General features: G+C 41.6%; 3 protein-coding genes across 8 annotated transcripts in view; 1 reads left to right on the top strand and 2 right to left on the bottom strand.

Moving 5' to 3' along the window:
• Positions 1-1157, bottom strand: part of PNPLA8 (patatin like phospholipase domain containing 8) — a 32481-nt gene extending 31324 nt beyond the window's left edge. Inside the window, exon 1 of the mRNA XM_058681369.1 lies at positions 1015-1157. The gene's annotated coding sequence lies outside the window, so the exon portion shown is untranslated. The remainder of the gene's footprint in view (positions 1-1014) is intronic.
• Positions 1158-1398: 241 nt separating this feature from the next.
• On the top strand, positions 1399-26091 carry DNAJB9 (DnaJ heat shock protein family (Hsp40) member B9). 6 transcript variants are annotated; one of them, XM_058681357.1, is made up of 3 exons: positions 1399-1542; positions 24336-24562; positions 25429-26091. In XM_058681357.1, the coding sequence occupies exons 2-3, from the start codon at positions 24346-24348 to the stop codon at positions 25878-25880; spliced, it is 669 nt and encodes a 222-aa protein (XP_058537340.1). In that variant the 5' UTR covers positions 1399-1542; positions 24336-24345; the 3' UTR covers positions 25881-26091. The 6 variants fall into 6 exon arrangements, with proteins under 6 accessions (XP_058537340.1, XP_004598637.2, XP_058537341.1 ...); XM_004598580.3 differs by lacking the exon at positions 1399-1542 and adding an exon at positions 15298-15432; XM_058681358.1 differs by lacking the exon at positions 1399-1542 and adding an exon at positions 22279-22341.
• THAP5 (THAP domain containing 5) lies at positions 16023-22528 on the bottom strand. The gene is made up of 3 exons (XM_004598598.3): positions 22340-22528; positions 18865-19057; positions 16023-18487 (listed from the first exon to the last, which is right to left on the bottom strand). The coding sequence occupies exons 1-3, from the start codon at positions 22417-22419 to the stop codon at positions 17597-17599; spliced, it is 1164 nt and encodes a 387-aa protein (XP_004598655.2). The 5' UTR covers positions 22420-22528; the 3' UTR covers positions 16023-17596.
• Positions 26092-27143: the final 1052 nt, after the last annotated feature.

The following is a 27143-nucleotide window of genomic DNA, read 5'->3' as shown; positions in this document are numbered from 1 at the left end:
TTTTTCTTTTCCATCTCCAGGATGAAGTAAGGGTGAGACATTTAAATGCAAACCTAAACAGAACGTGGATTCACGTATCAACAGCACAAGGACACCAAAGAGAGTGGATGGGCTTGGAAAAGGACAGTATACAGAAATAACAGTTGAGTAATTTGAGATCACAGCATCTAGCTAAAGCACCTCTTCATTGAAAAATATTTCTTGGGAAAGCCTGTATTTCCCACGACATTTCACGGACCGTGGGGTTTCGGGTGTTAAATGCCGGCTAAGAGAGAGCTCAGGGCTTGGAGTGCGATCCAGAGTTAGGCACAGGCAGAAAAGCTTTCCAAGATCCTCCAAAAAGCCCAGGGCCCTGGAGGCCAATTCCAGAGCGAGCTTTGGGAAGTAATGGATCATGAACCCCACGCAACACGCGAGGCAGGACAGAAAGGCTGCTAAGACAGTTCCGGACACCAGTTGTAACCCTGACCTTTTGGACACATTAAACATCCCACGCACGTGAAGCAATGGGCAGCTTCGGCTTCAGTTCGCGGGGGGAGAAACAAGGAAAGTACAAGCTGTTCTGACACCAGTTCCGCCTGCAAAACAAGTTCTCCTTCAGCCCCACTCAATCCGGATCAGATCAACACGACGACGAGGCTGGTCGGATCCTTACACTAAAAGGACAGCTCAACGCACCAGCCCCATTCCAAGCCGGACACGGTCCGGTCAGTGTGGGAGAATGTATATTTTAAAAAAAAATCCCTCTGATGGACACATTCTTAATAGGACACTGTTCTCACTGTATTGTCTTGATACGCTAAGACAGACTTTTTAAAAGGAAAACTGACATCTCAAACATTAGGGCTCCCGCCCCGGGAGTCCAGTGTGTACGGAAACAAAAACACACGCTCTGGACACTCCCCTAAAGCTCACACCTCCACGCACACAGAGACCAAGCAGCAGGCCCACCGGGCACTCGGCCAGCGCTGACAGGTGCCCAGCACCACCCCCTGTCCTCTCGCCGCCACTGACCGGGATACAGGCCGCAGTAGCTCCGACCCTGCCCAGGCTCGCACGTCTCCGCCCGCCGGCCTGCAGGCAGCTGAGCTTCCAACACAAGCCTCGACCGGCGGCCAGGGCGCCACCCCTCCGGCCCGCCCCCAGCGGAAGTGACGCACGGCCTCTCTGGCCCACCCGCCCGCCGCGGGCCGCTGGTTTCCCTGCCAATCGCCCGCTCGGTCCCCACTCCGAGGCATGCGCAATAGAGCTTGACGGGTGCGGGGGCGCCGGGCGGTGGCCCTTGGGAGACGTGCGCGCGGGCACGCGCTAGCGAGCGCGCGTGCCGAGGGGCGTGGCTTGTGAACGCGTCGGTCTGCAGTAGGTTAGTGGTTCGGTCCTTGTACCCTGCGGTTGGTTCGAAGCCTTCCTCTCCACATGCTTCACAACAGCTTACCTGGTCTTGATTTCCGAGCTGGAGGCTGCCTTGTTAGCGCCTAGAGGGAGATAAACTGCACGCCAGGCCACCCACCCCCGCCACGCTGCCAACCTGTCCTGGGTATGGTGAGTTGAACAAAACACAAGGATTGTCACATATTTTCTTTGTAGGAAGTCAAAGTGTTGCTATCACAAGTGGCCTCACAATTAACCCACTTTTTCTTTAGTTACTTCTGACGTTTTTTGCACAACAGATTCAGCTTTTTTTTCAAAAACATGCCTCCACCGCATGTTTTTGAAAAGCTGGAAGAATAATTTTCACGTTTTTCAATGATGAAAGAAAAAAAGGAAAAAGTATGTTTGGGATACAAGGCATTCAAACTTAAACATGCATAAAAATAGGTTTTATTCAAACACAGTCCTGCCATTCCTTTACATGTTTGTCAATGGCCATTTTTCAGGCTACAGTGGTCAGGTTGGTAGTTGCAACAGCTTTTTTACTCTGGTTACGTGACCTTGCAATGAAGTTGAAGGCAGGCAGGTAGAAAAGTAATTTTGCCTCATCCTCAATTTAAAAATGTTCTCAAAAGAGAACATGGCCTCAAGCCCACGTGCTCACCTTCGCGTGGAAGCTAACGCTTCAGCCCTTTCTATGATTTCTGTGACGTCCCCAGTGAAGGGAAATGCAGGACTTGCTGACCACAGGGGTGTCAGAAAATGCATGTGATTTTTAAAAAAGATTTTTATTGCACAATCAGATCTACAGATAGAAGGAGAGAAAGAAACATCTTCCAAGTGGCTACAATAGCCAGAGCTGAGCTATTCTGAAGCCAGGAGCCAGGAACCTTTTCTAGGTCTCCCAAGTAGATGCAGGGTGCCAAGGCTGTAGGCCATCCCTCATTGCTTTCCCAGGCTGCAAGCAGGGAGCTGGGTGGAAAGTGGAGCAGCCAGGACTTGAACCAGTGGCCATATGAGTTTCCAGCCTACACAAGGTGAGGATTCAGCTACTAGGCGATCAAACTGGGCCTGAGTGCATGTCAGTTTTCAGAAGCGAAGGTGGGGAAGGCAGCTGGCGAGGAGGCTCTTGTGGCACAGCTGGCTGAACTGTGTGCATCATAACCCCTGGAAGAGCCCAGCACTGCCTCAGCCAGCCAAGTGACTGCATGGCAGCTGAAAGGTGTGCAACTGCATTTCACTTGAGGAATGGAGAAGTAACTTGAGTTCTTGAGAAGCATTTCTCCCCATAAAGAAAAAGGTTATTCTGATGACATCCGTTAAATGGCAAGGAAGGCTACTTGGACGTGTTGTGATGGGTGTCAGGACTGCTTGGCAGGCAACAGCCTTCCTTCTGAAGTCCAAACGCAACAAAGCCAGTTAAAGAGCATGGTGAGTACTCAGGAGATGGAAGATGATCAACACAGCATCAGTGGTGTGGGACGCTGTTGCTAAACAAATGCACATTCTTGTTGAAGGCAGATGAGGGAATTGGTTTATCAAAGGTGGGAGATTCTAAACTGACTTGACTTGATTCTTGCAAAAAATAAGAGATGTGTAGGAATGGGTCAAAGGCCTGGGTAGGAAGAGGGCTCAGAAAACCGTAACTCAAGTTCAGGCATCACCCTTCGTTCTCCTTCCTTTGCTAGTCAGGTTAGATTTTCTCAGCTCCCCACGTTTCCCTTTCATAGCAGAGACCTTACAGTGACTCTCAGTTCTCCACTGCCTCCCTTGCCCTCCCTGCCTCTCCCTTACCCTCCGTCCAGCGTGTACTGAGTTGCGAAGTCTGATGTGTCTTGCTGCAGAATCGGGTCTGCCCTCTGCTCTGTCTTGCCATTGCTGCTGCTTTAGTTTAAGCTGTCTTCAAAACTGGTTCTGCAACCTGCAGCTTAACCTCCTACCCAGTCGGTCTCTTCTGTGCAGCCAAAGTAATCTTTGGACATTGCAGATCCACTCATGTTTTGCCAGAGATCAGCTCTGGCTGACTTCAGAGTTTGCAAAGGATGCGTGGATCGGCAAGAATAGGGAGACAAGGTGAGACATGGACCACTACGGCATGATGCTCCTAATGGACAACTCAGAAAAACTGCCTTCTTTATACAGAAATCATTACAAGCTTTTGTGCAAGCATCCAGTTGTTTCATTTTTACTTCATGGTTAAAAGAATGATTGCAAATATAATTCTAAAAAACATTATCATCATTTTACTTCAGAGAAAACATTCTCAACAAGCCATTACTCATCCAGACCTGCAGTCACTCGGCCGAAGCCGGGACTTCACCGTTGGTAGCACATGCGGTTACGTTGTGAGAGGTATTTACTTATATCCAAAATAAATTTTCACTAAACTTAAACTAATGTTACTTAAAATATCAAGAATGCAAAATTAAAAGGAAAGCTTATAAGCTTTATAAATGAAAGGAAATTATAAAGGCATATGTCATAGATCCATTATTAAATTCTATAATCAATCATACACTAATTGCCATCACCTTTACCTAGTACTGATTCGGCTGTTTTTTTGGTTGTTGTTGTTCTTCTGTTAAAGGGAAGTGAGAAGGATCAGGGCAACTCAGCCGTTCTACGATTGGAGGGCCTTTGCAAGAAACTTGTTATCTTTTTAAACTATTTTCTTTCCATAAATATTAATGCCAATATAAGGAAGAAGCCGTTTTCCTCTAGGGCTAACATTTGTCTCCCTTTAGAAGATGCTCAACATACTTTCTGTTTTATGTGATGGGAAACCAAAATGTGTCATTCCATGTAATGCAGCATTCACTGCAGTTCAAGGATACATGGTAAATAAACTCTTTGTACCTCCACCACTGCCATCTGTTTCAAAGATATTATCAAGCCATTTCTTAAGAGGACATTGCGCTTCTTAGTGTAAGTTCCAGGACAAAGGTGGGCACATAATAAGACAACTGAGAACAATATAGGCTCAGTTGTACTATTGTATGCTTTTAGCTCTGTCTCATTGCCTTAAGTTGCCAAAGACTCTTTTACCATAGCATGATTGATAAAATCATATACCAATTACAGAAATCATTTCACATTTGCAGAAAAACAACAGGAGAATTCCATGAATTATCAGAGTGTCTATACAGTGGGATGACACAGCAGTGAGGTGATTCGAGAGACATTCTGCTGGGCCTTGCCACTCAGCCAGGAACTCCTTGGAGCCTTGCTAACTGGGGAGCCGTGCTGGTTACGCCCTTGTGCTGTCTGTTTCAACGCGTGACTTGCCAGAGGTTACTCTTGGCAACCTTCTAGGATGCATGTGGACTCCCAAGCTGGGAGGGACTGAGACAGGTGGTGATGAACGTATGGAACCTCTGCATTTTAGGGTGTCAGGGAAGCCTCTTGTCCCTGGAGTGCTAATCTGGAGATAGGTAGAAGGCCGATCACCTGCAATCCAGCTCCCCGGAAAAGTTGGGGTGAACAACAAGACCTCGTTAATGCTGCTGCTCTGCTTCTGCTGTCTTTCCTTCTCTGTTCTTTACACAAGATCTTTGTAATGACGTGTTGGTGGAAACCTAATGAAACCAGTGTCTGGAAGCGACTCGCTCACCTAAGAGTGAGTCAAGTCCCCTGGTCCCCGCCCTCAGTCTTCAATGCTGTATTTCTAAATCTTTCAGCTCTTGTCCTTGCAGGATTTTGTGTGTTGCGACGTGACAGTAACTATATTTGCTTCAATTTCTGCTAATATTCAAACATAACGGCCTCTCAAATCTCATCTGGTTCTTTGTTGCCGATTAATGACATTTAGAACCATACTGTCTTTTAGATTCATTGGTGAGCCTAAAATTCATCTAGTCTACATCCTTTGTTAACAACTGATTTAATATTTTAATGAGATTCTGTAAGATTAAATGACTTTTCCCCTTGCACATACCTAGTTAGTTCAACATAAGAGAATATATGTATTGTATCTAGTCCCTTCCCTATTTTTTTGCCAAAACTTTAATGCTTCCAGATCTTCAGTGATGTGCAGAAATTTTTTTTCATCAAAATTTAATCTTTTTATTGTCAGTCAGTTTTTAAAAAATGTTTTTCAGCTTTCTGAAATAAAAATCTGTAAAAGGTATGTTGCATTCCTTACTAAATTTTGGGACATTGAACCAAGTTCACTAAATAAAGATTATAAAAGAATTAAGCCCACCTAAGAACGTTGGCATCAAGCAACAGAGATTACAATTTCAAAATGAAAAGTGAAAATGATATAGCATTCCTTGAATCCGTGTTTGATGCCAGAAATCACCTGCAGGCTTCAAAACCTGTGGGTCCTTGGGCCCTTCTCTTGGCCTTTCAGAACACCACACGGTCTTGCAAGGACTCACAGCAGAAATCATAGCTTCTAACTTCTGCCATATTGAAAATGTTGACCCACATGCAACACTTTTACAAAGGAAAAAAGAGGATAGTGTTCTTAAACACTAGGTGGCAGTGCAAACAGGCAAACTGTATCTGCTATTCAAAGTTATTTCTTCAGCTTTTTTTTCTTTTGTAATTTTATTTTTTATTTTTACTTAATAAATTTATTTTATTATACCATGATACAATTACATAGGCTCTGGGGTTTGCCTTTCCTTTCCCCAAGTCTACCCTACCCTACTAATTTCCCCCATGTCATTACAATATAGTCCTTCATAATCATAGTTATTGCTTTAGTGTTAAGCTCAGTTTATTCCCCCTCCACAAAAAAGAGAAAAAGAACAAAAATAATTGTAGGGTTCTCAAAATTATACATCAGATCCTCAGAAATTTTACTTCTGCTTTTTATTTATTCATTTATTTTTAAGCCCAAACATTCATTGCCTACTACTTGTTGAGATTCTCGGGATGAACTGGATGCTACGATCTCCTCCCTGGGTTTAGGTGTTGTTCCTTCATGAAATCTATACCTCAATCTGTGGCTTATAATTCTTGAATGCCTTACCTGACCAGTTTCGGCGGTGTTTTGTCTTTTAGCCCAGGCGCTCCGTTACTCTCGCTCTTGCGCTTGACAGGGTACCCGCCCTTGGCGCAGGTGCAGGTGGTAGGCATCGGAGCCACAGCGGAAGTACAGTGGATGCTCTTGTTGCAATGTTTTCCAACCAAAGGGGTTGCTTTCATCATCTCTCTCCTACGGCCAAGGCCAAAAAGCAGGGATTTGACTTAACTAAAAAAAACCACCAGATTTCATAAAAATCCCATTTTGCTTTAATAAGTCAGCTGAGATGAGACAAATCCATATGTATGTCTTGCTAAATGATTAAAGGTAATTCTGAAATGAAATCCCTTTAGTTTTATCTACTTAGTTCACATTTAGTTATTTTAGTGCTTTATTTCAGTAATGGTTTGCAGCAACTGATTTTTTTAATTAATTTATTTTTATTGGAAAGGCAAATATATGGAGAGGAGGAGAGACAGAGAGAGGAAGATCTTCCGTCCGATGGTTCACTCCCCAAGTGACCGCAACGACTGGAACTGAGCCAATCCGAAGCCAGGAGCCAGGAGCCTCCTCCGGGTCTCCCATATGGGTGCAGGGTGCCAAAGCTTTGGGCCATCCTCTACTGCTTTTCCAGGTTAGAAGCAGGGAGCCGGATGGGAAGCAGGGCTGCTGGGATTAGAACCGGTGACCATATGGGATCTCGGTGCTTTCAAGGCAAGGGCTTTAACCGCTATGCTATCGCACCAGGCCCAGCAACTGACTTTCGAAATTGAATTCAGTTGATCCTTATGAGGTAATTTTTAGAGTACACTGTTTTGTAGAAAACTGGGATTTCGGATACCTTTTGTTTATTTGTTTTAAAAGCTTGCTGGTTAGCATGATATTTAAATACTCCTAGGACCCTTTTCTTAAAAGGCTGGAGTCCAGAAATGAGCCAGTGTGGCTTCCTTTGCTCTCGGTTAGCTCTCACAAAGCTTTGCTCTTCAGCTTCTGCTGAAATCTTATTCCAGTGACTGTGTTTCAAGATGTATGGTTGTTGAACCCTGTATCTGCAAAACCACCGAGGTGAGAGAGGGCAGTTAGGGTATTTTATCCTCTCGTAGAGATCTGATGCTCTATGTGCCGAGGCGGGAGAAGTGTTGATCAGGATCCTGAATTGGAATGATTGTGAGAAAGCTGGCTGTTATTTTGAAACTATTTCAAGCTCGTAGCAGAAATGCAGGTAAAAAACAGATGACTGGCTTTTTCTGAACTGTCTGAGGGTAAATTCTTGGCAGGATATCCTATTTATTCTTCCCGTTTTAGGGAGAATTTCCTATGGAGCCAGGTAAGGAGCCAGTGGCATTTGGTTGGAAGTTGGGCTGGTGTGGTGGGCTCCAGGCGGCTTCAGCAGGATGTACAGTGTCTCTGTGAGATCAGCTAGAAGGCAAGGGTCAGAGTAACTGACAAGAGAATGTGCACATGGCTTGTAGAACGTGGTTGAGTCCAGCGTAGTCCGATTACATACATGGCAACACATTTCCCCAGGAGTGAGTGTACTAGGTGGCCCAGGCAGAGGCTGCCAGGCTCTGTAGGGTCTACATGTAGAAGCCCCAGACCATCGGGTAAGACATTAAGTCCAGTCCAGATTGAAGAGGGGAGAGATAGGTTCTGTCCTCTCTCTTGATGGGATAGGGAGTAGTTGCCTTGAAGGAAGGTAACTGATGGTGGCCTTCTATTTTCATATCCGCACATCATGATAGTATCACAGTCATTCTGACCAGTGACTGATGCCAAGAAGTCCATAATGAAATGATAACTTCTATAAGAAAAGATGTCTTGGGGCTGGCATGATGGCTCTACAAACTAATCCTCTGCCTGCAGTGCTGGCATCCCGTATGAATGCCAGCTTGTGTGCCAGCTGCTCCACTTCTCATCCAGCTCCCTGCCAATAACGGCTTGGGAGAGTAATGGAGACTGGCCCAATGTCTGAGATGCCACATCCATATGGGAGACTCGGAAGAATCTCCTGACTGCTTGCTTCAGATCTGCTAAGTTCTGCCATTGTAGCCCTTTGGGAAGTGGGCCAGTGGATGGAAGATTGTCTATCTCTCCCTCCTCTGTACATCTGCTTTCGAGTAAAAATAAATAGACCTTTAAGAAAGAAGAAACTGAATTTGTTTTCAAAAACTTCTCTGCAAAAAGCAAGTCCAAACACAGGTGATTTTTTTTGCTGGTGAAATCTAACAAATGGAAGAAAATCAGATAACCATTGACTTGCACTATCAACTCTCTAGTAAGAAGGATACTAACAGAACAGGTTAAAAAGTGCGTGTGTTACAAAGTCTCAGTGGATTCCATTTCAATTCCGCATTTGGAGTGGGGCGGTGCATGTATTTAATCTGGCAGTTAGATCCCTGTGTCCTAGGCTGGTCTCCTGGCTGCTCCATTTCCAGTCCAACTCAATCTGTGTATGGCCTGGAGGATAACACAGGTCCTTGGGCCCTTACACCCCACGTGGAAGGCCTGGAAGCTCCTATATTCCAGCTTTGGATTACTTCAGTTCTGGGTGTTGCCGCCATTTGGGAAATGAACCAGCAGATGGAAAACTTCTCTCTAGCTCTCCTGTCTCTGTAAAATCTACCTTTCAAAATGACCGAGCCAAAAAAGGTGCTCATGTGCCAAACCAGGGAGCAGGGGGTTGACTCTCAGCTTCAGCTTCTGACTCCCAGCATCCTGCTAACGCACACCCGGAGGTGACAGCATTGTCTCAAGTAGTTGGGTCCCTGCCACTTGCATGGGAAACCTGGATTGCTCTCTCTCTCTCTCTCTCCCTTCCTCTCAAATATTTTATTAGAAAGGTTTTGTTTCTAGTATTCTTGTTTAGAAATGCATTTTTGTGATGATAATCAAGTATACATTTCTATGGTGGTATTTAGTAACATGCTTCTACTTCCAAAGATCAAATTATATTACCAAAGCAAACTAAAAACCAGATGCCTCCTATATTATATAGTATTATTACATTTTATATTTTATCATTTCTAAATCAGAGGAATTAAACAGGGAGACTAGAAGTTGATGTGCCGGCACTGAGAAGCCATAGTGCTGGCCTCTCTGCGGATAATTCAGCAGATCTGCAAGTACCTTTTACCTATTTCTCTTTACTCTCTCAAAAGTTTTTTCACATTTTAATAACACAAAACTAACTTGATTGACTTCCTTTTTATCTGTTTCATTTTTTTTTTCTGGTACCTTCTAGTCTTATGCCAGGGAATTCATTTTCATTTAGATTAAACCAGAGTTTCAAGCTCAACAAAATTAACCTCATTTCACATTTATGATATTCCAATCCATTGTGCATACTTAAACACCATACACTTTTATTAATGGAGTAGCTGAACCATGCACTGCAAAAACTCAAGATTTCAGTACCTCTGCAACTGGCTCCTGTTTCATTGCTGCTTGTTTTGGATTATATTTCAATAATCAAGAGACAAGAACAAAATTTTAATAATTAATTTGTGGTGATCAAAAAAATACTTGTTTAAGCCCTAAATTTATTTTTGGACATTTCCTGTAGTAGTTCAAAGGCTAAAATTTACTTTCCACAAAATTGTCAGCTGGTATTTGTCTATTTCTGCAGGGAATGTACGTAGTCTGCTTTGAGATATTTGCATACTCTGTTTAGTTCTAGGTCTACTCCTTATTCATTAAAATCACAAGGCTGGGGCCCGGCGGCGTGGCCTAGCGGCTAAAGTCCTTGCCTTGAAGGCCCCGGGATCCCATGTGGGCGCCGGTTCTGGTCCCGGCAGCTCCACTTCCCGTCCGGCTCCCTGCTTGTGGCCTGGGAAAGCAGTCGAGGACGGCCCAATGCATTGGGACGCTGCACCCGCGTGGGAGACCCGGAGGAGGTTCCTGGTTCCCGGCTTCGGATCGGCGCGTACCGGCCCGATGCGGCTCACTTGGGGAGTGAATCATTGGACGGAGGATCTTCCTCTCTGTCTCTCCTCCTCTGTGTATATCTGGCTGTAATAAAAAATGAATAAATCTTTAAAAAAAAAAATCACAAGGCTGAACTGGCAAATATTTATGTATTCAAAATTAGTTTAGTAGTTTTCCCATTTCTGTATTTCAAGTTCTTTCAGAGAATACAATATGTAATAAGCCCTATGCTTTTCTAACGAATAGCACAGGGTAAAATGTATTATTGCTCTGAGCAGTGGTGTTTTAGGCTGGGCAGGGGCAATTATTTTCCCCTTTCCTAGTTTAGTAGAATTTATGAGATCTCTTTTCAGGAAAATACCCGTACGCAAAATTTTTTATTTAGTTTCAGAGGATTCAGTTAGCTTTATGGAAGCCTCTCTTGGTTTAGACCCCCCAAGTCATAAAATCACAGTGTAGAGGGAATACTACGTCACCTTACTCTATAGTATTATACCTATAACTCTGGTCATTGTTATAACAGAGACCAGAAGAGATCTCATTATTCACACTGTAATTCAAGTTAATTATTTATCAGAGTCCACTTGAATAATGGGGCAATAATACACTCATGAAGCTGTAAATTGGTTAATTTATATGTTGATTGTCTCTGTATGGAGCTCAAATTAGACCCAGCAAAATAGTTGCAGAAATATGGGTTAATGGGTGCTGTTCACTGGGGCGATGTTTATGGAGCTGTTGTACCAGGAACTGTGCTAGGCAATGATGCTAAAAGGTCCATGAAAACACACACTTCGGGAGGATGAAAATTTACACTCTGGGTGTGAAAAGCAAACAAGCAATAGTGACAGAGGGTGAGAATTCTAACACAATTATGCAAGAACTAGTACACTAAATAAGAAGCTTCGTGGGGGCAAGAAAGAAGACTTTCTAGTGTTCGAGGTCAGTCCTGAAGGATGAGTAGAAGTGAGCCTATAGCCCTTATGCATATGCTTAGGAAGTAAGTGTGCTACAAGCCTTGCTGCAAAAAAGCCAACCACCAATAACCAAAACCCTAGTCCTACTCCGTTCTCTCCACTGGAGTCCTGCTTGGTTACTGGTACTTGTTAAACTGACTTTTGCACTGTTCAGGCATATCCACTTAGGCTAGAGTGCCAGTAGTCTAATTAGCAATCTTAATGACTGGATAGAGTTTTGATATCTTCCTTCAAAGGAAAAACCAGCATAAAGTTTAATGCCTGTGATGAACACAATCATATTGAAACATTTTTTTAAGGGCAAAAGGTTTCCTTGAAGATCAAACCGCAAAGCACTCAGCCTAGTATGTTTGAGAAATGCACATCTTCCATAATTTGAATTTACTACTTCTACGTACCATAAAGGTTTTGACTAACATACAATAACTGCACATATTTATAAGCGACAGTGTGGTATTTTAAGATGTTCATTTCCTGAACTAATTATGTTATTGTCTATGAAATATATGATAGCGTTTTGTGTGATACAACTCTAAAACCTGTTACTACTATCTCACCAAGCTACCTCTGGGATCTCTCTTCCCTGCCTCTCATATCCACTGTTGTATGTTCAGCTCAATAAAAAGCAAACGAAACAAAATGCCAGAAATTTCCATGTATGAGAACATTCTCCTACCTAATTTATTTCACTAATATCCTCCTGCTCCATCAGCTTTTCTGCAAATCACAGCATTTCAATCTTCTTTGTGACTGAACACCATTCTATTGAATATTTCGAATCCATTTTCTTCCTCATGTGTTGATGGACATCCATGCTGATTCCATATCAGTCCCTTCAGCAGCACTGCCACCAGCACAGGGGTGCAGGGGACTCCCTGGCTTGCCACCAGCACAGGGGTGCAGGGGACTCCCTGGCTTGCCATCAGCACAGGGGTGCAGGGGACTCCCTGGCTTGCCATCAGCACAGGGGTGCAGGGGACTCCCTGGCATGCTGGTCTCTTTGGCTTTGGATCTCTGCACAGGACTAGATTGTGTAACGGATCTCCTTTTTGAATCTGTTGAGGGACTCGCATGCTGCTTCCACGCTAATTTTCATAGTGCTATCTTAATTTATATTTCCACCAATAATGTGTAAGTATTTCCCTTTCCACATCCTCACCAGCATATGCTGTTTTTTGTCTTTTTAATAATAGCCATCCAAACTAGAGATGTCATCTCATTGTCCCTTTATTTCATTTCCCTGATAGCTAATGATATTGAACATCTTTCCCTGTATTTGTTTTCGTTGTCTTTCTTTGGAGAAGTGCCTAGTAAGATCATTTGCCAATTCAGTATTGGATTTTAATATTAAATTGTTTGAGTTACCAAAATATTCTGAATCCCTTGCTGGATGAATAGCATAAAACTATTTGCCTGCATTCTATGATTTACCCCTTCATGCTGTTGGTTATTTCCTTTGCTGCATAGATACTTCGTAATTTCATATAATTCCTATTAGTCTGTCTAGCATTTGTCAATTTGTTCATAACACCATTGCCTACGATGATCTTAACATGTTTCCCTTGAGTTTCCTTCCGGTAGCTCCGTGGCTTTAGGCTTTATAGTTAAATATCAAATCCATTTTAAAGTGCTTTCTGAATGGGGTGAGAAGTAGAGTCAAGTTTCAGTTTTTTTTTTCTGATGGATATCCAGTTGCTTAGAACTATTTGTTGTGGTATTCCTTTCTCTACTGTATATTTTTGGTGCTCTTGACAGTAATTAATTGGTGTAGATGTCTAGGTTTATTTCAGGAGTGTCTGTTTTACCTTATTGTTTCTATACCAGCACTGTGTTGTTTTGAGTACTGTATCTTTCTAGTATGTCTTAACATCAGATTGTGTATTACCTCTCGCCTTGTTCCTTACATTTGAGATTGCTTTGGTTTGGTTTCTATTTTAATATAGAATTTCATTGGTATTTTGATAGAGAGTGCATTGAATCTGCAAATTATGTTGGACATTTTAACAATAATAGTTGCTCCATTACATGAACCAAAGAGGTCCTTGTGTCTTCCTTGTGTTTTGTAATTTTCATTGTAGAGGCCTTTCATCTTCGTTAAATTTATTACTAGGGATTTCGTTCTTTCTGTAGCTGCTGTGAAGGGGATTTGCTTTCATTATTTCCTTTTCAAGAAGTTATTGATGTATAAAAATGTTGATGTGCATGTTGATTTTGTATTCTGAAATTTAATTAAATTTGTTCATTCATCCTAATTGTCTTTTGGTGGAAATTTTGGGTTTTCATAAGTATAGAATTCTATACACATCATTTGCAAACAGGAGAGAAATACACCTAATGAAATTTTCCCCTCCTATTAAGGATAATTTTTATTTTTAGACATTTTAAAATAGTTTTTATTATGTATTATCTTAAACATTAACTAGTGTAATCTCTTATCAAATATATAGAGGCACTTTAGCCACTAGGCTATCGCACCTGGCCCAAGGTTCTACACTTTAAAGGACTCTTGCTATTGGCCTGGGTCCTTCCACATAACCACATAATGTACCATACTCTCTCCATCTCAAGGCCCATATCTTATTTATATCTGCAGAGTATCTCCTATTGGGTGAGGTAAAGACCATAGATCCTGTAGATCAGAGTCTGGACATCTCTGGGGAGGGAGGTACAATTATTTGTCTATTATAATGCCTAACCTCAAATGGCAACTCATTGATCTCAAGTCAATTTTAGTTTAAGATTTTTTTTTTTTTATTGGAAAGGCAGATTTAGAGACAGAAAGAGAGAGAAAGTGAAATTGTTTTCCACCTGTTGCTTTACTCCCAAATGGCTACAATGGTCAGAGCTGAGTGGATCTGAAGCCTGGAGCCTGGAGCTTCTTTGAGGTCTCTCACATGGATGCAGCGATCCAAGGACTTGAGCCATTCTCCACTGCTTTCCTAGGCCATAAGAAGGAGCTGGATCAGAAGTGGAATAGCTGGGACTGTAACAGTGCCCATATAGGATGCCGCCAAAGGCTTCAGATCAGCTCTGCTCTGGCCTCTGTGGCCACTGATGGAAGATCTTGCTGTCTCTCCTTTGTAAAATCCACCCTTCAAATAAATGTAAATAAACCTCAAGTGGTCTTAGAGGATAATAATAACAAAATTGCAAGAGTGAGGTTTATGTATAGATGACTCTCAAACTAGGCTAGCGTACCCTCTCATTTTAATCATGTAGTTTTTAAACTGACACATTTTAAACATAGGTTAATAAGCTAGACACATAGCTAGGTTAAACAGATCTTAACTGACATTTTTATTCAGCTACTCTTATTTTTTGAAAGAAATAAAATCTATCTTAACCATCCTTTTTCCACCTTTAGAAGTCATCATTATCCTAAAATCAGTAATTTCTTTTGTGTGTTTCATCTTTTTCTAAAAAGGATGGATAAAAACAGAACATGAGACATCTCATTTGCTACTGCACTCCCCCAGTGTCACAGCTGTGGGTAAGACAGAGCTGGGAGCCAGGAACTCCGCCTGCCTCAGGCAACGTGAGCCGTCTCCCAGACTGTGCTTCCCCCAGGAAGCTGGTATCAAGTGGCGAGTTGGACTCCAAGCAATCTGGTGTGAGATACGGATATCTCAAGCAATTAATCACCAGGCCAAGTGGTCCCCCACTTATTTAACTATACAAAAAAAATTTCATACATATATTACATGATTAGCTATTATTTTGTGCATTTTCAATTAAGTAGTATACTGTTATCAAACCTTACTCAACTGAGATTTATTCCTGTTGATGCATTTAGCTATTCTGTTTTGGATTACAAGGGTGGTTTACTGTGGCAGGCTGGATGGCTTAGCCAACAGGAATGTGCTGTCTCACTTCTGAGATCAGGCTGCCAGCAGTCAGGTTCCAGATGAGGGTGCCCTTGCCCACCTGTAGGTGCCTGGCTTCTGCCTCTCCGGGAGGGGAGGGCAGCTCCCCCGCACAGCCTGGCCTTTATGACCTCATTCATGTGGTTACCAGTCCACAATCCAGTCCACAATGAAGGAGGCTGAATGACTGGATTTTCTCAGTGAAGCATGCGGGCAAGATGCTCAGCCTGGGCAAACCAGAGGGAGGAGCAGGAGAGGAGTGTGAGGAAGAATTGGAGACTGGAGTTACAAACGTACTGAAGAAATACTTGTGGATCCATCTGAGGTTGGTGTTCATGAATTTAGAGTGGTTGTATCCAGCTAGTTGTATTTGAGCTCAATCACAGATGGAAACAATTCCAACTATAAAACAAAGAGTGAAGTTCCAACTAAATTGAAATATAATTTTGATAAGCTGGCTCAGTTTAGAAATTAAGAAATCAACTGACTTAATTTTTAAATGCCAAGAAATCTGGTGTGGTTGGAACACAGGGTGAACAGAATCAGAGAATCATAAAAGGATACTTTAAAAAGTTGGTATAAAATGGGATTAAATGACACATTTGGTGCAAAATTTGTTTGGAAACTCATACGCATCCATAATGGTGACAAGTTTGGCTTTGTTTTGTAGACATTAGAGCAATTCTGAGATAGGGAGGTGGAGCTAGACCTGTGGGTGAGACAAAAGCTGACAGCAGAGGCTAGGATGAAACGAAGGTTAAAATTTGAAAACAGAGGCAGGATTAGCTCAGAGGCCACTGTCATGGTCTGGGTAAGAAAGTAAGTTGGCCAGATCCTGGAATTATAAATTACAAATTGAAGGTTGAACTGGGTTAGGCTAAGAGCATCCTCAACTGAATACGCATAGGCCACGAACATGTCTTAAATAATTTATTAAGTTTAAAGAAACTGCTAGACACAGAGACACTTTCCTAAGGAATCTATAAACAAATAGAAAATTATTATGTACAGTGTTGAAAACTGAGTTGAGATGTTACAAGTTCACTGAGGCTTAGCCACTTTCATCTGTATTACTTAAGTTGGCAAAGTGAGAAGGTAATACTTAAAAAATAACACTGTATTAATTTTATTAATTATCCACATATAACTGATATTAAAAAATTTTGTTCTCCCCGAGTTTACCAATAAACACCTCTAAGCTTTTTGAAATGAACCAACAAACTTTCATATAATACCAACTGATGTTACTGGCATGGAGAAATCAAGTGAAATCTAGTAGACCAAAAAAAGCATCATGCATTTAGAAAACAACTAGAATACTGTTTGCTATTCAGAGACAGTATTTATTGAGCACCTCCTACCTTCCAGACATATTTTCACCTTATGGAATGCTCAATACTATCTTTTAAGACAGATAATGGTATTTTTTATATAACAGATGAGTTAACTAAAAGTATACCAACAGCCAAGTTTTAGAGAACATATCTGTCAAAACTGGTGTTGTCACAGAGCAGTTTGCTATTAGAGTTTTTCTTCAGTTGTGTGCATATAAGCAGTGTCTTTATGTCAACATCACTTCTCTTTTCTAACAGGAAAACTGCCTATGGTGATCATCACTTATCTATAATTCTTTGTTTATTAAATTCATTATATTTAAGTGGTGAGGGATACTAATATTCTATTATTCTGAAATTTAAAGTGACATAACAGACACTTTAAAAGCTGTAACTATCCAGAAATAGATACAAACTATGATTTCTAAAAAATATGTATTTTAAACCAACTTCACTAAAATCTCTGGTATACAAATGTAACTACATATATAGGATGTTTACACTAATATTAAATCACTGCGTTTTACAATAGTCAGTCACTTTACAAGGTGCTGAAATACAATACCCTTTCAAGTTCAAAAAGTGTCTCCTTGGAATTGAGCTAATGGGTGTTTTCCTTAGTTTAAACTGAACAAAAGCTGTATTTTCCAATATATTACAGATATATAATTATAGCCAAAAGTCAAACAACACAGGATTCGATAAATATTAAGGAGAATCCAATACTTAACCAAATTCTAAAACTATCATTTAAGTATATATTATCTTATAGAAAACCTGTCCTGATAAATATATCTTAATAGTGAAGGAAGAAACTACAAATAGACTACTAGGAGATGGTTTAGGGCCTGAGCGTAGCTTGATGAGAAACCCACATCATCATATACTAATGTAGAATCAAGACTAATTCTTCTACTCTGTTTCTATTTTGGACTATTCTTTCACTTTATGACTATTTATTCATTGTATCTTAGAGTATCATCTAGTAGTCAAAACTTTTGTCCAGCTCAGCCACTTTCTTTTTCTCAAAAAATAGTTATTATTACAAGAATAGAATGCCATTTGTAACATTATAGGACTTTCATAACTTTAACAATATGAAAACTGCATACATTTTACATATATTTTCTGATTTTGCAAAGTTTTTAAACCTCTTTATGTCATGGTGACTTCATATGTTGTAAAATGGTTTTCTATAACCTTGACATTCTCTTCAGATAGCCAGTTTTCCTGTGTTAGCTGCCTTATAAGAGCTTCTAAAGATTTCAACCTTCCTAAAGTTTGTTGCTCTTGTAGCTCAAGAAGAGTTACTTTTGAATGTAGCTTAGAGACCTTCTGCCAAAGATTTTCCTTATTTGCGTCTTGTCTGCAGTAAGAATGCTCCATCTGTAAAACTTCTGTCCCATAGTCTATATTCCTACAGAAGGAGTCTTCCGTGTCTGTGTCTTCCACTTCTGTGATTTCTTTTCGGGCAGGTGTAAAACAATTAATTACAGGTTTAGAATCTTCTGTGGGTACAAAAATGGCACTAACAGATTCTTTATCTGTGTTCAATTCTTCAACTGTTTGGTTAATTGGATTGAGCAAGGATGGATTTTCCTGTGATTTAATTTCCATGGAATTCGTGAGCGTTGGATTAGCTTGATGATTGGGGGTTTTTTCAAGAAGTTCTTGGGTTTCCAAAGACTGCTGAATATCTTCAGAATCTGAAGTTGTCAAAGTCACAGTTGTAGAATTCAGGTTCTCAAAAGGTGTGTGGAAACTCCCTAGATCAGTCTCTTGGTTAACTGCTGTTTCCGAGGTGGACTCTGGTTTTGCAATGTCTTGTCTAACTAGATTAAGAGTTACTATGCTGTTTTGTATGCTTCCTGTTTTTGGAGTTGGTGGTGGTGTGACCAAGGCAAATGAATGAAATGATTCTGCATGTTTAGGTGGCACAGCTTTATCCACATTTTTGCTTGTCACCTTTGATGCAAATGATCCTTCTTGGCTGGCTTGCAGGCAAACTTCCTTCTCTTCTGATTTTTTCTTCTGAGGATCTTTTCCCTAGAAAATGAGATTCAAATTCTAATAAAATTTCCCTTAAAAGTTTATTTTCTCACTATACTTTAGCAGTATAGTGGTTAGGCAAACTAAAAAAAAAATGTTTTAAATATGGAACAACTTTCATATACCTTAAAGTGTTTTTTTTTAAAGCATAAAGCCCATTCAATATATGAAACATTTAGAGCCTTCAAAAGACTAGAAAAAACAGTAATGTTAATAATGTTTATGCTGTTACCTTTTGCTTTTCTTAAACCATATTTCAGGACAATTTAAAGAAAAAGCACAAGTTAGTGTTCCTCCTTTCTCCGCTCAGTCACCTGCCACTCCGTAATTCCCACCCTGCTCAATCGTTAAGGCCCCCTGACCCACTCCAATACCTCACTGTCTTCAGGCAGTGAAAATATCGTTGGAATTGCAGTCTGTTTCAGATATCGAATACCCCATCTGATGTCAAGAGAGTCTGGGGTAAAGTGGTCACTACACAGGAACTGGTATTTACTGGGTACCCAGGAATCTCGTTTCATATTCTTTAACCACTTTTCAAGTCTGTCTTTGTCATGCAAAGGAAACCTGAAATTAAAAAAAAATTAGAACTTTGTTATTTATTTTGACAATTTTTGTCAGAGTCCAGGGCAATGCATCTAGACAGTTTACACATTTAGAGCTGCAAAAGCAAGGCGACCATCTCTACCAAGACAGAACATCTCCATGAAAACCACCACCTTGTATTTAGGTTTCTACAAGGGATAAACTCTTTTAACATCTTCTATGAGTTATGTTCCTTTTATATGGTAAAGTTTGCCTGCAGCTAGGAAAGAACTTTGTGTCAACTACAGATTCCCAACGTCCAGCAGGTTAAGGTGCGCCTTGGGACTAAGCTATCCCATACTGGCATACTCCTTGTAGTCCTGACTTCCGAGCTTCCAATTCAGCTTCCTGCGAAAGCACACTTAGAAGGCAGATGCTAGCCTGTCTCTGGCCCTTCCTCCTTCTCTGCCTGTCAAATGTATACGTAGATTTTTTTTTAAGTGCTTTGATTTTAACATTTTCTTAAATTATAAACAGCAAATTCCTGACTTCTGGTATTAGTGAAATACACTGGGATAGGAATTTATATTTTTTAAAAAGGTTGATTTGAAAGGCAGAGCAAGAAAGAGATCTTCCACTTACTCCCCAAATGCTCTTTTTGTAAAAGCCAGGGCTGGGCCAGGCTGAATTCAGGACCGGGAACTCTGCAGGTCTCCCACATGGGTGGCTGGCACCTGAACACTGGGGCCACTACCCGCTGCCTTCTTAGGAACACGTACAGGATGCTGGATCCTAAGCAGAGCTGCCAGGACTTAGAGTGGCACTGTGACACGGGATGCTAGTATCACTAGAGGTGGCTTGTACCTCTTTGCCACAACGGTGGGGTTCTTTTCTTAGGACTTTTAAAAACAAGTGATGTCAGTGCTGAATAAAACTACTACTCATCAAACTCATATTCCATTTTCTTTGCTAGCATCAGCCTCAATTCTATGCAAATGCAGCTCAGTATAATATTTCTAAATGTCTTCAGCCAAAGGACTGGGAAGGTGAAAATTCAAGTTTTGAAAGAGGAACTCTTAAGCAAGAGAAGAATGAAACAGGTTAAGAAAGGCCAGATTCAGATGTCTTATACAATAGAGAAGACAGAGAAAGGTTCTCTGTGGTCCTGACATCACGATGACCTGCATTTAGATTTGGCTCCAATCTATTGCAATGTGCTTTGTAAGGCAAGCTAGACTAATAGCAGAAATGGATAGAAAATCTTTCCTAGAAGTTTCAGTAAGTTCGAATTAGAGATTATTAAACAATACTCAATAGCAGTTTGCATTTAGTTTGAAGATTTTTCAAAAATACAGTCCAAAACATATTTTATGCTAGCTTCCTGTTTTGTTTTTTTTTTAAATTTAGTAACAGTATAAAGACATGAAAGACAAAGGTTACACGCCTCTCTCCCATGTCTCAGTCATTTCTTTTATATTCTGGAGCAGCAGGATTTTTTTTTTCCTCTAAATTTTGGTAACTTTATAAAATGGCAGGGGAAGTGTCTGTGTACTTTGCAGGCAATGCTTTTTAACTATGGCCCTTCTTACCTTGGGACCTACCTTTGGAAGCTGTCACCATAAAAACAATATTCAACTTGTTTTGAAAATATTTTAGCCTTAAATATATAGAGATTTTAAGGATGGCAGGCATAAACAGGAAAGGCATTTAGGAGCACACAACTTCTTTTGGAGAATGTGGATCCTGTTAGCTACAGGTGTAACTCCCATTCGATCTATAATAAGGACATGCCTTTTATAACTAATGCTTTTTATATAAATACATATGAAGATGTTGCTTGCAAATTACTTCTATCGTGCCTGCTAAGTTATACTGTTTCTACATACTACGTTATCAAATGGTTATACTGTGGCCATCCTTCCAACAGGATGATACAGTTTTCTCAATACGTCAATCACCAGGAAAACGTTTCAGGACATCTCACACCTGTAAATTTGTTTGATTTGACTGGTAAATTTCATTTCACTAGCGTATATAATTCCTCCCAAAGCATAAGATAATTAGTGAATCTGGGTAATGCAGGTTCAGCGTATTCCCACTCTACTGACTGTATTCCCAAATTCACAGTGGTTTATGCTACAGCTTGCTACACGGCTGGCCTCAGCAAATTCAGATTTTCAAGGCTGATGCTACAAAAACTAATTCACTTCTTGTTTTGCAGATAACATATTCACGTTATGAGGGCAAAAATCTTCAGAATTAATTTGCATCATTATTATCGTTTTTCCTTGAAATAATAACTTGAAAAATTTCCACAATTCAATTTCAAAAGCTATTCACCACGTTATTTTTAATGGTCTGTGAGCATATCTGTACAACAGAAATAATTTGCAAAAACATGTTAAGGTTTCATTTAAACATGCACGGCCAAGTAAACCTGGGAAATACAAGGCTAAACAAATTCCAAAAGGGTTTTCTAATCCAGATTTTGTCAGACTAGAGCTTTCCCTAGCAACTGGCCAGGCTTTGGGTATTTGTCCCTGCAAATCTGTCTCTGCAGCTCTAGAAAACTTCTACTGGAGACAGCCAAGGACATACTGCCATACGACATGCTCTTAACATGTAGGCTAAGCGAAGGAATCACTAAGTCAATTAGGACCTCAGGTCTACTCAATCTCAGAAAATAACTGACAGACATTTGCAGAAAGTGAAAACCACAGCTAAGAAGTTATTTTTTTAAATACAAAAGAGGAAATGAGATATTTAAATCTGGTCACTTTCCATGCGGATCAACTACCTGACCCTCACACGTGTTGATTTACATCTCTACACACCAAGCATGAACGAGGTGCCCTTCGTAGCTCCCCATCTGACAGATGACACCCCGAGGTGGAGCCCCGACTCTTAACTTCCTGCAGACACTGCATCCCGGTTCTTCCAAGAGAAAAAGCAGTCGTTTTACCACCGCTCGGAAATACTTCATGGCCCTCGTCATTTCAGCTTCACCCGGCCACCTGTCCCCTGCACGCACGACGAAAGTCCTGCGCAGCGTCAGACAGGACAGGAGGTCGGGTGAAGGCAGGAAAGGACTTAGACGCCCCCCGCACTAACTTTTCTTTCAGAATTGTTCTACTGACATTCCAGCAGCGCCCCCAGCCCTCTCTCCCGGCTTCGCCACCTGCCGGCGCCCCCGCAAACCGAGGACACTGCCCAGGGCTAATGGCCACAGCAGACAGGTGGACACTCACACTCCCCGGCTCCGAAGGCCACAGGACACCTTGGTCCAAATACGAAGCTGGCGTTTCCGCTCCCGAGACCACTTACGGGTAAAAACTCAGCTTCCGGTCTTTATGGTTTCGTCCCCGGCGATTCTTGCAGGAAATCGCTGCGCAGTAGCGGGGCATGTCTCGGCTGCCCACAGGGGAAGCCGACCCGACGAGCTCGCGGACACTAAGATGGAGGCGGGGTCCAGCCTCCAGGCCCACCGAGGCACTGCGCCTGCGCGTAGTCCAACGGGGGACAAACAGCCGCATCTCCTGGCGACTGACTTCCGCCCTCGCGGGGTTCAGCCTCACCCCTTTGGGGTGGGGGGTGCGGAGGGAAGTGACGCACAGCTGGCGCGGCCACAACAATTTTCCACGTGCGCGTAGCGCGCCAGGGTCAGGTGGGTACGCGACAGCCAATGAGGAAGCGTTTCGTGTAGGTCTCACTCCTGAGGTGGTGGCGCCCGCAGCGACCGGCCGCCAGAAGGGAGCGGGAGCCGGGAGGACGCTGCCGCGGAGGCTCGGAGAGACGCGAGGTCCGAGGGCCAGAGGCAGAGGGGCGGGCGCTTGCCGGCTCCGGGAGGGACCAGGGCCCCTGGACTCGCCTGGGCCGTGTGGAAGAAGAGCCGCCGTCAGAGGGTGCGGGTGAGGGACGAGGCCGGGGGCGCGGGGAAGCGGTGGCGTCCCTGGGGCCCGGAGCTGTGTGTGCTTTTTTGTGGGGGAAAGAGTCGCAGCCTTGGGGAGCCACAGCTCGGGGAGGCCGAATAACTCCATGTTCGGGCCGGGCCCATCGGGGAGCCCCGGCTGGGCCTGGGTGGACAGGGCGGCTGCCGCCGTCTCCTTGGGGGTGGGTGGCCAGGGCCGGTCACCAGCGTTCGCGAACAAGGCCTGGGCTGCGGGGAGCCGGTCCCCGAAAGGAGAGGTCGTGAAACGGCGGAGCCGGGTGCCTGCCTGTGTGTGGGCTCTGAGTCCCACCCTGTCACTCCGGAGCAGCCTGCAGCCGGTGTCCGCCGGACAGGTCCCTCCGTGTGCTCGTACTGGGTCCCCGTGACCATGAGAGCCACTCAGCAAAGGAGGAATCCACCTGCTGATGGAGCGCGGAAAGGGCCCCAGGAGAGGAAGGCAGGCAGTTTGCACAAACCAGAGTGGCTTTTCGTCAGCCTGGTTGTGTCATCTTCTTGGATTGTTCAAGGAAGGGTTCTTGAGGCACAGTCCTCGCAAAAACAAAACAAAACCCACGAAAAACAAACAAATAAAAAAGAAACCAGTCACTGGGGCTTTGACTTCTAAGTAAGTAGAAATGACCGTGCATTCTGAGACGTCTTTAGTGTCCTAAAGGTAAGCACAGTACTCTAGCACCCTAAGTTTGAAAATCATAATAAAAATAGCTTAACTAAAATACAAACTTGTGAAAAGTTCTTTTTTTTTTTTTTTTTTTTGACAACCTTGGTGGAAATTTTCCATTCTGTTGATTAGGAGTTTTGAGCAAAACTTTTTGATCCCTGCATTTTTGTTAAATATTTCTTGGAGAAAAGGGGGGAAATCATTGCAGTGTATTATCAGTGTTCCTGCTGAGATTGTCTTTAGTGCTTGGCTCAGCTGTGGGAATCAGAGCCAAATTAGTGTTTTTTAGAAAGCCAAGGTTACTAATTTACACACTTGGGGCTGTTTGCCTTGCTAGTTAAATATGTTATCCCCTCAGAATATGAATTCTTTAAGATTTCCATCCTTGAAGCTTTTACGTGAAAAGTTAATAACTAATAAAAATTTATGTTATGAAAGTGTCATGCCTTTTTGGTGTTCAGCCAGAGTATTAGGGAAAAGGCAAAGAAGGTTGTTTCAGTTTGATTGAATTCTAACTGTTCTCAACAGGGTTGGATGTGTTTCACCATTACAGAGCCTGTATGAATGAAGTGTGAATGGATACAAAGTGTCGGCTTTGCTGTTTTAATACTGCATTATATTTATCGTGTATTCTGAAGACTTACTGAATTTCTTTTAAAAGGAAGAAAGTGTTTAAGGTTAGTTCCACTGATAAATATTTGTTTCTTTTTTAGGATATCAGAAATGGCTACGCCCCAGTCAGTTTTCGTCTTTGCCATATGCATTTTGATGATAACAGAACTAATTCTGGCCTCCAAAAGCTACTATGACATCTTGGGGGTGCCAAAATCGGCATCGGAGCGCCAAATCAAGAAGGCCTTTCACAAATTGGCCATGAAGTATCACCCGGACAAAAATAAGAGCCCCGATGCGGAAGCAAAATTCAGAGAGATTGCAGAAGGTAAATGCATCTGTGAGGTCTCTCAGCTAAAGAGAATCAAGAAAGGTTTCGTGGAGTTGGCGCAGGGCTATTGGGTTTACATATAATGAGATTCTCTTGAGGTTGTTTTGTAGTACAGTTAACTGACTCCTAAGTGAGTGGATGATAATAGTTTTATTGATTTGACTTGAACATCTAAAATCGAAAATGTATCATTGTATTGTTTCTTAAATCATGTTTTTAATTGAAGAGGCATTTTTGATAAAATCCTTGTCAAATAATTTATGAAGCACAGCAGTGCAACAAGAATGCACATTAAATATTTAAAAAGTTAGAATATGCTCAAATGCTTTTCTGTTCGGCATTTCACAGACATGTTTGTCTTTGAAGGAGAAATTTGGAACACATTTTCACTTGAAACTAGTTCTAAAGCAAATTGCAAGTGCTGAACATTTAGTAATTTGTGGTTGTAGGTAACTGAATAGTGAGCTGGAATTAAATTATTGCTTTACCTAGTAAGGAAGCAAAAATCTGAAATTCTTTTAATTGGTTATATTTGATTATCTAATTTCTTAATAGAAGTAGTGATTTTTATACCAGCGATAGGAAGGATGAAGAATTCTAACCACTTCTATGTATATTTGTGGTAATGGAAGCATTCATTTGAGAAGTTATTTATTGAGTATTTACTACCAGTGGCATTATGTTAATAATACAGGAGACAAGATAAAGACCCTGATTTGTTTTATATCTGTGATTTTAATATAACGCTTATTTTTACAATGTTTTACTTTTATTTATGGTGTGAAATCCTCGCTTACAGACTTGAATACCCGTACCTGAGGAGGCTTGAATGTGTGATTTTGAATGCTTTTGTTTCTTTTCAGCCTATGAGACGCTCTCAGACGCTGAGAGGCGAGCAGAGTATGATGCACTTGGGCACAGTGCTTTTACTAACAGCAAAGGACAGAGGGGAAATGCAAGTCCTTTTGAGCAGTCATTTAATTTCAATTTTGATGACTTATTTAAAGACTTTAGCTTCTTTGGTCAAAGCCAAAATACTCACTCCAAGAAGCATTTTGAGAAGCATTTCCAGGCCCATCAGGACGGCTCCAGTAGACAGAGGCATCATTTCCAGGACTTTTCTTTTGGAGGTGGACTGTTCGATGACATGTTTGAAGACATGGAGAAGATGTTTTCTTTCAGTGGCTTTGATGCCCCCAATCGGCACACAGTACAGACTGAGAATCGGCTCCATGGATCCAGCAAGCACTGCAGGACTGTCACGCAGCGAAGAGGAAACATGGTCACTACATACACCGACTGTTCCGGGCAGTAGTTTGTTCTTTGGGTTTTGTCAAATTCAGCTAGTTGACTCTTCCTCTGTATCTTTGAGGCTAAACAATTTTCTGTGAACTGTGTTTGACAGGTGCATGATTTCACTTAATTTAAGCAATTTGATATGGCAGTTAAATACATTTAGATTATTATTGACAAACATTGAGCAGTAGAAAAAAAGTATAATTATTTTATTGATTGGGAAAGTTTCTTTCTGAAAAGATAAAGCCTGTCTGGGGTCCTTTTTCCCTACATGCTTTTGGGCTGATTAATGTAGCCAGTTTTATTACTCCCCCCTCCAAAAAGCAACCTTTGAGTTTGCCTGATAACACACTTACAGTTTAAACTTTCAGAGTTACTGTACGTTTAAATTGTGTGAACTTCAGTGTTTTTTGCAGTGAAACCTTCCCTAATTCAAAATTGCATGCTCTGTAGCATCTGTGACTTGAGTTGCTAAATATACATAGAACTATATAATTGAGTCAGCAAAGGAGAGCAGTATCTTGGTTAATTGCCAGTGAAAGCTTTGGAAAGGGATGATTTGTTAATTACCTCAGAACCATGCATTTCTACAGTTGAACTGAGGTGAAGTAAAGGATTGTATCGCTCATAGTCACTTAGGCTAAAAAAATTGCAAACTTAAGAAATATTGCCAAGAGATTGTTACATGTTTAGTCCCTGGCTAATGACTTGATAATGTTGAAACCATGGCTACTTGTACACCTTTTCGCATTTCTTAGTTGCTGGTGTTCTAGGTCTTAATTTGAATTTATGTGGTTTTTTTTTTTTGTTTTTTTTTTTTGGTGTGTATGTGTGTAGTTCCTCTACTTTGCACTTACCTTTAGCGATTGACTAATACCTCATTCTGTTTGTAAAACCAGCCAGTAATTTCTGTGCGACCTTATTATGTGCAATATTTTTAAATCCTAAAAGATGTGTGCTTCTGTTTTCAAATAGACTTATTTCTTTAGTTCTGCACTTTCCACATTGTATTCCATTTGAGTATTAATCCTATGGATACATATTAAAACTAGTAAATGTTGCATACAACATTGTGTGTGAGAGAAATATAATATTTACAACCTGCTAGTCTGTGGTCCTCTTACTGTTGAGTTTATAATGCAGTTCTGGAGGGGTGGAGGACGTGGGAGCCCAGGGGCACATGCTGACCACAGGTGACGTTCCCAAAGTTACTTAGGCTTTCCTGAAAACTCGGATCTGACATTCTTTTGCTGTAAGTTTGAATAGCTTGAAAGTTTTGTTA

The sequence above is a fragment of the Ochotona princeps genome, chromosome 25 (genome assembly GCF_030435755.1).
Source record: "Ochotona princeps isolate mOchPri1 chromosome 25, mOchPri1.hap1, whole genome shotgun sequence".
In the NCBI taxonomy this organism is placed as follows: domain Eukaryota; kingdom Metazoa; phylum Chordata; class Mammalia; order Lagomorpha; family Ochotonidae; genus Ochotona; species Ochotona princeps.
Note: the sequence above shows the minus strand (reverse complement) of the source record. Positions and strands in the feature narration are given on the sequence as shown.

Excerpts from the sequence above, each read along its gene's own strand:
- DNAJB9 (XM_004598580.3), top strand. The coding sequence starts at position 15,326 with ATGCTCAGCCTGGGCAAACCAGAGGGAGGAGCAGGAGAGGAGTGTGAG. Across the intron at positions 15,433-24,335 it reads TACTTGTGGATCCATCTGAG|GATATCAGAAATGGCTACGC; the intron begins GTTGGTGTTCAT and ends TTTCTTTTTTAG. Across the intron at positions 24,563-25,428 it reads ATTCAGAGAGATTGCAGAAG|CCTATGAGACGCTCTCAGAC; the intron begins GTAAATGCATCT and ends GTTTCTTTTCAG.
- THAP5 (XM_004598598.3), bottom strand. The coding sequence starts at position 22,419 with ATGCCCCGCTACTGCGCAGCGATTTCCTGCAAGAATCGCCGGGGACGA. Across the intron at positions 19,058-22,339 it reads CGGAAGCTGAGTTTTTACCC|GTTTCCTTTGCATGACAAAG; the intron begins GTAAGTGGTCTC and ends TTTTAATTTCAG. Across the intron at positions 18,488-18,864 it reads CACTGCCTGAAGACAGTGAG|GGAAAAGATCCTCAGAAGAA; the intron begins GTATTGGAGTGG and ends CTCATTTTCTAG.